At 38.6% G+C, this 8,838-nt stretch overlaps 2 protein-coding genes across 2 annotated transcripts; both read left to right on the top strand.

Moving 5' to 3' along the window:
* The first annotated feature begins 1,565 nt into the window (after positions 1-1,565).
* On the top strand, positions 1,566-2,283 carry LOC108113530. Its single transcript, XM_017224124.2, has 2 exons — positions 1,566-1,616; positions 2,065-2,283. The coding sequence occupies exon 2, from the start codon at positions 2,077-2,079 to the stop codon at positions 2,260-2,262; it is 186 nt and encodes a 61-aa protein (XP_017079613.1). The 5' UTR covers positions 1,566-1,616; positions 2,065-2,076; the 3' UTR covers positions 2,263-2,283.
* Positions 2,284-2,431: 148 nt separating this feature from the next.
* LOC108113529 lies at positions 2,432-2,855 on the top strand. Its single transcript, XM_017224123.2, has 2 exons — positions 2,432-2,510; positions 2,569-2,855. Exon 2 carries the CDS (start codon positions 2,596-2,598, stop codon positions 2,782-2,784), a length of 189 nt encoding a protein of 62 aa, XP_017079612.2. The 5' UTR covers positions 2,432-2,510; positions 2,569-2,595; the 3' UTR covers positions 2,785-2,855.
* The last annotated feature ends 5,983 nt before the right edge of the window (positions 2,856-8,838 follow it).

Here is an 8,838-nt window from a genome sequence, read left to right as displayed (position 1 = left end):
TTTGCTTTGCTGTGCTTGCTGTTCAATCGAACTGATTCGCCCACACACTCACACACGTACAGAATAGCACACACACATCAATACACCACAATCAGGGGGGTGGAGATGGGTGACTAACGGTAAAGGTAAAGCTTCAAGCCGACAATGAAGACATTAACATGACCAACGACAACAGGCAACGACAAAACTCTCCGTGCCCCATAGCTCATCACATTAATCTTCTTAATACGCCCATCAATAATTCAAAGCCAAAGGCATGACCAACTGGACAAAACCGACCATCTAAAGCCTCAGAAAAACCCCCTTAAAACCGACAACTTGGCCAAGTGAAGAAGTCGTCGTCGACACGCAACCATATACACATACCATATATCGAACATATCCAAGTGCTGAGTGAATTATGAGCCACTATATTCGATTCTTTTCGCCTGAAGTGGCCACCTTCGAAAACAGTTTGTCGTCCATCACATGCAAACTATAACGTAAAAATATTGAACTCTTGCCTCGCCTGACACTGGAACTTTATGGCTCGTTTGCATTTGATTTACGCCCCAGAGTGTCTACATTGGGAAAACCCAGTTTCTATATTTAATTTGGTTTCAAGAGCTGATAATCTCAGCTTAGCTTTGGCTATTGCTGTGACATAAGACTAACACATGGAAAAAACATAAATAAAACACTGATTATAGATTCAGGAATCAGCTAGTATAGACTTGAATGGCTTAAATTAAACTTTTTACGCACAAAAATATTTTGGGAAATCACCATAATCTATATATAAGACCGCGTCTCTTAAATTTATGAACTAATAATCTGAATTCAATTTACCTTATCAACAATTTTGATACTAATCTTCTATTTATTAAAAAAAAATTTATAGTCCACTTTTTCCAAAACATATTTTTTAAGAACATTTTACAGCCGAATTCTGATCTTTAAAAATATTCATTGTCATGAAACAATTTTCTTGCCCTGCACTTTTTGCACCCACATTTCGCATCTTTCGACCAGCTATCGAAAATTGCGACCGTAATTGTATATGAATGACATATGCTGGACGCACAAAAGCGCTGGAGAACTGCCGTGCTACCCATTGTGCTCCTGTAACTGACAGGCGCACCCAATCCCAATCCTCTGGTCCATTGTTGGACCTGGACAATGCCAAAAGTGCCACTGGCTCCTCTGTTTCTGTTTCTGGGTCTGGTCGTGGCTCTGGCTTTGGTTCCTCTGCCTCACCTGTTCCATCGACAATTTGATGTCAGTTGCTTCATGCGGAATTTTTCTGTTGCCATTCGACAGTGCCACCTGGCCATTGCCGTTGCAGGTTTTTCACGCCTACTTCTGGGCCCAGTCGACGCAAATGGCCTTTGTTCTGCCAGGGCTCTCCGGTGAATTGTTGCCCGCTTCCTTTTACTGATGAAGATAGGCATCCAGCGGGCCACATGTGTCAAGCCTTCGCTGCTCCTTATCGGCGCCAGCTTAAACGCCACTAATTGTGTCAAAGGTTCGTCATGGACGTGATAAAGGCACCGAAATGTATTTTCCGGCGGGTATAAAAGCACCATCCCGGCTGCCGAAATATTTAGTTTGCTCATCTACAAAGTGAAGACTATAATGTAAGTCATTGATTTGATTTATTTCGAGCAGCAAGATTTTAATTTGCATATTTAAAATATTAATGAGAAAGAAAATAGTTTTGTGTATAAAAAAAGAAAAGATACTGTGTAAATGCTGAACTAGAGTATTGAAATTTAAGGCTTAAATCAGTTAAAAATCTGTCTTTCTCACAAACTTATTTCACACGAAAAAGAAAGAATAAAAAATACTTTTTAAAAGTGCAACAATTAATTTAGTTATTATTTTTACATAATATTTCCTTGAAATATATGAGGAATAAATATAACAATAAACTTTTGGAATGAAATGAAAAACAAAGTTAATCATTGATCTGTTATCTGTTCCTATAAAACAACAGTGTCTATTAATTTGGTTTGAGATTGTCTCTCGACAGGGATATACTCCTTAAAATCGATGTATAATATAAAAATTACAATTATTTTTCAGCCTGCAACCAACATGAACTTCTCGTGGCTTACCATCTTCATCTTCGCCATCATCGCCGTGGCTGTTTCAGCCAAGAGCTGCCCAGCTGGATTCCAGAAGACTGGCCAGCAGTGCACCGTACAGCGCACCATTCGTGGAGAGTGCCCACCTGGATCCCAATACAAACCTAATGTGAACCTCTGTGTCTACCAGCACTAAATAAATCCAAATAAAACCTAATCAAACAAAAGTGATTGAATAAATTTAAAACAATTTCAAAACAGAACTGTTTTGCTCAGCTGCTTATCAGCGAGGTGTTATCAAAATTGATCGCATTTTCCCAGTTCAGATCAGTAGAACTAGATTGAGGTCGAGCTGATGGAATCATCGCCTTGGCACATCTGCTGGTATATAAGATCCGTTTCAGTTGCATCTCTTAAAATAGTTGCATATTGCATTTGCCCACGGTGAGTTGAGGCTGCTCAGTTTTCCATTTCCGAACTTAAGTGTTTGTTTTGAGTGCAGGAAAAGAAAAGGATTCACATTTCAGTCATGTATTTGAAATGCACTTGGCTTTTGCTTTTGATTCTGTCTTTCATGGCAGGAGCCTTAGCCAGCAGCTTATGCCCTGCTGGATATAACCCGGAGAGCAATCGGTGCACTATTGAACGACCTATCCATGGATCATGTCCCCCCGGATCCTCCTATAGCCTGAACATCAACAAGTGCGTCCACTCGTAAGGATCTCAACTAAATGAATACCAAATTTCAATGTTTAAGCCATGTGCAAGCAATAAATTGATCAATCTGCAGATTCTGTGTGAATTTTAACTTTTAGAAAAGTGTGTGAAAAAATATTAAGCAGCTAAAGTAATATAAAAGGTTATGGGATGGCAATGCAGATTCAGAAGCATTAAACGAGTTTATTCTTCTCTGGGATATATATTCTGCCAATTAACATCTCAGGTTTTATGGAAGTTTCAACTTTCGCCTTTAGGCCAGTGCCATTTTCGAATGAGCCTCACTTTGGGCCAATTATAGTTGGCTTAATGTACTGGCATGGGAAGATCAACAAGTGTTGAAGCTAAACGGGCCTGAGTGAGAACCAAAACTGATGAGGCTGGTGATGATGATGATGGTCATGGTGAGTGACGTCGTCGCCGGGTGAGCACGTTGCCCATTAGTTTATTACCATGTAATTGACTCAACGCTTGTCAGCCGTCAGCGGCGATGGCTCCTGCGGCTTTAATGTGCTGCATTTAATGCCCAGGCCAACACCAGCGACAGCACATCAAAGTCAAAGCGGTGTGTCTGTCTGTTTGTCTGTAGTTCGGATCGTCGTACTATATGTATTGTACTGGTATATATATATATATACGTCTGTCTATCTCAGCCCGTCCGCGATTAGCTTGATTGGCCTGCCCGCCTGCACCTTTGGCCTCCCCCTTATCGGCAAAACTCTGTGTTTCGTAAGACTTGCCTTCGGATTGAATCGTCTCACAATCGCCTAACGCCGCCTGCTATAAAATTCATTAAAAACTTTGCCTGCCCCACCAAAACTCTGCTTTAAAAACGCCCAAAAAACGTTGGCGAAGACATAAAAACGTAGAAAACATTTAACAGTGGCAAAAACTTTGGCAAGTCCAAGCTGTCGACAGGATGTGCAGCAAACCCAATTGCATATGCCAATGTAACAAAGTTTTCAACAGCAAAATGTCCCACGACGGAACAGTGATGCCACTATTAAAGCCTCGGGTTTATTTTTTTGAGAATAAACCTGATATTGTGAAAATAACAAACATTTTAATAGATAGATAGAAAAAGGTAATGATAAAGAAAGCGGATATTATTGGTAAAAATAAGAGTTGAAAAGACCTAAAATATATTTTAAAATATACATAAAAAATCTGAAACTAATCCCTTGGACAAACTGTCATCACTGAAGCCGCCACGCGTCCATAAACTAAACGTCCTTGTCACTGGGGCTTGTAAATTTCTATGACTTGCATAAAAAAGGGCCCTACCCAGAATGCCTTCCGCTGCTCTGGGTTTCCTTTTGGTCTAAAAGTTTCCTGTAGCAAAAGTCGGCCAGCCGGACAGCGGACAACGACAGGAAATAAGGAAATGTCCTCAGTCGTATTTGCAGCCTTGGCAGCGACATTTATCAGTCAGTTGTTGCAATGTCCTTTGGGCCGATGGCCTGGAGTTTTCAGTTTGAGGTGCAGGTTGCTTTTGGTTTTCTTGTTGGACAATTTTCAAAAGAAGTCTCAAGTGCCTGCCGCCCAGAGCACTTGCAGCTGACAGCAATCGCTGCAGTTTGTTGCAGTGGCCGCATGCTTTTACATTCGCTTCTATATAGCATACATATATAGTATCTGGTATCTGGTATCTCTAGACTCTTCTGGGTTGGAAAAGTTGCCTAGGCAAACTCTCGCGCAAATATGATGAACGTAAGCAGTAAAGTTCTGGCCAACTGATAGCCGAACGCCGCTGCTTGCTACTTGGCCATCTTATAAACACAAGCTGGCCCTAAAAAACTTTCGCAGCCCAGCAAGAGGGACTCTCCTCTTTTCCTCTGGTGACGGCTCAACTTTATGGACGGCCACATAGTTGCGGCTTGGCTGCATTTCAAGAATGCTGCAGCTCGGACACAGGAAAAAAATAAAAAAACCTTTCCAAGAAGTCTTTTAGATCGAAATGATTTTGTTTCCAAAAGAAAAAAACTGTATATTTAAAACAAATCTGACCGGTTTTCTGTAAATAATTTGTAATTTGTAAATATAATCTCTTAAAGAAAAAGTTTCTTTCAGTGCAATTTTCCTCTACAATTTTCTTATCTCACTGGGGCATTGTCCACCCGCCTGCCGCCGTCCATTGGTAAAAACGAAAGTGTGGCCATAATTTTTGGGCTGGTCCTGCCTGGATGTGTTGCTGTTGTGGTCGGTGCTCCTTGGTTTCTGGCTAAAACTTTCCCGTTATTGATGCTGCTGCCCAAAAAAGAAGTGCTGACGAGGCGCACCAAAGGCGCCCCGAGAAATGGGAGCTACTTTCGAAATAGTTTAAATGCACTTTTACAGGCTTTTTATGACATCAACCCGTCGTAATTGTTCGTCGTATGAAGTGATAATGGATGTGGCACAGACCTCGATAATTACTGCAACACTATGCTAATGAGTGGCCAACAGCAAAATGCACAGGATGTCAGTTTTCAAATTTAATAATCCACTAAATAGCCTAATTCGCTACGCAATTCCATTCAATTGGCTTGTTTACTATTACTTTTAATCAGTTATTAAATTTGCTTGCTTATCAAAATGTTTGCAACATCGCTGTTTACAAGGCCTAATTCGTGTGTAACACAATATGTGTGGTAAACAAAAATGTGCTGTGAATTAGGAAATTACTTCTGATTTATAATTTGTTGCTAATGAAAAGCTTTTTGTCTTCTGGCATTTATTGATCTAAAAATCAAAAACACTTTTCAAAATAAATCTTTTAATTTTTTGATTAATATGTTGTAATTCTACAGTAAATAAACCTGCATATTCTTAGGAATTTGTTAGTTAATCCCATAATTTGTAGCACAGTGCTATACCCAGTTAGAGCCAAGTCTTTCTGTAACCCTTTCGGCCATGTTTGTCTGCTAGTCTTGTGCGTGCCTGCAACTTTTATCCAAAAACTAAAAACAAGATGGCGGTTTCCGGTCTGTCCTTGTCCCAGTGTGCCTGTATGTGTGTGCCCCATAGGCATAAAAACTTTAATTTGAGTTATTTGCATGAGTAGTACTCATAGTTGAAATTATAATATAATTCTAGGAGCAGAGCAAAAACAAAAACTTTATCAGTGACAGCATAGACTTTCGAGGGAGGTCGGGAGTCATCTTCCGTCCTCCTCTTGCTCTCTGTTCCTCTCACACTCCCTCATGCTCTATTTATCTGGCTGAAATGCTTTTAATGTGAAACTTCAAACCGTAAAACGAAAACTAAATCGGGAGTTGGAACATATGCTCCATGAATGCAAAAGCGATGTCTATGCATGAGGCTCAGTGTTTTTGTGCATGTATACGAATGTGCGGTTTTGTCGGCCAAAGTTTTGTTAGCCAACAAGAACAACGAGTCCAATAAGGACAGCGGTAAAATTTCGCCAACTACGCGACGCAAATATTCGCCAGATGAATATTGAAGCGCTGCACTTTCCGGCACCTGAACGAAGTTGGCGGAAAATATCGAGTTGGCTGTCAACAACTTGGCCAATGACATAAGCATAATCGCCAAACCAAAATGTGTTCACTTTTCACTTTAAATTAAAGGGAAGCATATAAGGATATTTTCAGGTTATAAAAGAGTACATAACCTTAAAAGTTAAAGGTAAGGGGAAAATTTTGACATTTTTTAAAACACATTTAAAATGCAATAAATCAGACAAATACTGCTATGTTATCTACCAAAAACGGAACAATTCTTAATAATTTATAAATAAATTAAGGTTACAAGGCTTTACGTAAGGAAGTCACGTAACGCAAGTCAGAAATATGACTTAGTTACATGGTTTTGCCAACAGAGGGCTGTATAAAAAATTACAAAAGTTGTTTTCAAATGAACAGAGTATGTAAACAACCAGAGTAACTGTTATCAGATAGCCGCTGCCATCAACTATTCCTTTCCTTCTTGCTCTTACTTAAATTGAATTGAATTTAAATGCATTGACAAAGAAGGAAGGTAAAAATGAGAAAGGGGAATCAAAACAAAGATCTTTGGAAAGCTTATCTTCTCTTTCCAGTCTGTCCCAAAAATTCTCTACCTCGGTTTTTTGTTTTCCAGGTTTTAGTCGCAAATCGTTGCACTCGCAAGCAACATACTCGGAATTAATTTGTTCGTGCTTATAAAAAGTGTTATAAAGAGTGATCGGTAAAATTAGCTGTTCTTAATGATTAAATGCAAAAGGTGCTCCTCTGATTATTTAAAAATGTTTTTTTTCTTTTTTTATTTTTGTGAAAATAAAAGTGTGCGCGCACATATCGAATAATGATAATGATGATGATGATAATGATAATTTATATTAATTAATTGTATTTTAAATGCTTTGTGAAAAAAGGGAGCGTAAACAAGAGTGGACAAGGGAAGATCTTTGGACAGCGTTTTGAGCCGCAGTTCTCTCTTTCGCGCCTTCGAGATTAATTCTATTGCAGCGAAAGTGGAAATGGAACTAGATAATTCGTTTTGTGAGGAAAGTCACGGTTAAGTGACACAAAATTGATTTTATCCCAATAAGGACCTTGCGTTATACAGAGAATCCAGGTAAGTGGTTCTAAATATGTATAAAAATAATAAAATAATATAATATAATATATTTATTTAAATTATAAAATCAAAGAAGTACATAATAATTTTGTTAAGGGAATCGTATATAAATATTTGTTACATTTTTGCTTATATAACATTGACTTTGATTAGGATTTCATTTTAGTTATCCTATATCATTGTTTTTAAAGAAATTTTTAATTACGTAAACTAACTAATTTATTATCCCAATAAGGAACTTTATTACTTTAGAAAATCTAGGTAATATACCAAACGTTATTGTAAAACTGTTTCGCTGAGTAAAGGGTATTCCATAGTCGAGGCCCTCGACTTTGCGTTCCTTCTTGTTATCACCTTAAACCCCCTGAAGCTGCAACCAAACCAAGCCATTTGCAGACATTGTCCGGGCAATTACATAATTCTGTAATTGTCCAACGTTGAGCTGGGCCATTTGGTCGTGTTAAAATTTTATATATCATCTTGTGCCCTCCAACCCTTCCTCAAGGTTATCTCGGCGTTCAGCGAGACAATGTCGCCTGTGCCCTTGGTCAAGCTGGCCCCTAATCCTCCAAATCACCAACAGCTGGCTTTTAATTGCTTTTCTGTTATTTTATTATTGTTGCAGTTTGCTGCACTTCAAATTTCTTCATCGCTGGCTTTTTGGCTTTCTTCTTCCTCGTCGCCTTCCACATCTTTTTTTTGTCGCGCACTTTTATAGAAACTTATTTTAGCTTAAGTTTTTATCTTTATTTCTTGCTCGGCGGATTAAAAAACAAATACGCCAAGCAAAAAACTAAAAGAACGACCACCAAGGCGAAAAGCAAAACTTTTTATTTGCTGTGACAAATTCTTTTTTGTCAGATAAAGCTCCGGGAAACTCCAGAGCACGGGGTTTTGTCCAAAAATAAATTCGACATGCAGGAGTACCCCAACCTGCTTGCTTTTACCACCCACCTTTCGTTCCACCTTCGAGAAAATGTTTGGAGCAGCGTTAACGCTAAATTAAGAAATTTTTGGCAGAACTAATGTCCCGCATTAGTCAAATGTCAAAATTGCTTGCCACGGACCAGGAAGTTTGGTTTTGGTCGGCATTCGGTTGGAGTCTTGAAAACCATTTTCAAAAGTAGTTAAACACAGGGAATATATACACTAGAAAATTTCCACGTGCATAGTAAACTATTTTAAGATTTATTTGTAAGCGAGAATCAGAATTTTTAAGTGGGAATAATATTTTAGTCCTTAAAATATATTATTTAATTAAACATGTTAAGAACATCATTTAAGGGAATGTTGACATCTTCAAGTTCCTTCTCATATATTTTTCTAAGTGGTTTTGCCTGAAGAGGTAAAATAATTCTTTTTTATTGTAGCCTTATGAGCCTTCTTGGCCATTGCGCATACGCCCAAACCGGAAGTTTCCAAGGAAGCGAATTTATTGTTACCATCAAATAGAGAGGGGGTTAGGGGTATGAAGAAGTGCTGGGTAATTGTAATT

This window comes from Drosophila eugracilis, unplaced genomic scaffold, assembly GCF_018153835.1.
Source record: "Drosophila eugracilis isolate 14026-0451.02 unplaced genomic scaffold, ASM1815383v1 contig_367, whole genome shotgun sequence".
Taxonomy (NCBI): Eukaryota; Metazoa; Arthropoda; class Insecta; order Diptera; family Drosophilidae; genus Drosophila; species Drosophila eugracilis.
This window is presented reverse-complemented; position numbering and strand designations above follow the sequence as displayed.

Coding starts and splice junctions, on each gene's coding strand:
- LOC108113529 (XM_017224123.2), top strand. CDS start 2,596: ATGTATTTGAAATGCACTTGGCTTTTGCTTTTGATTCTGTCTTTCATG.
- LOC108113530 (XM_017224124.2), top strand. CDS start 2,077: ATGAACTTCTCGTGGCTTACCATCTTCATCTTCGCCATCATCGCCGTG.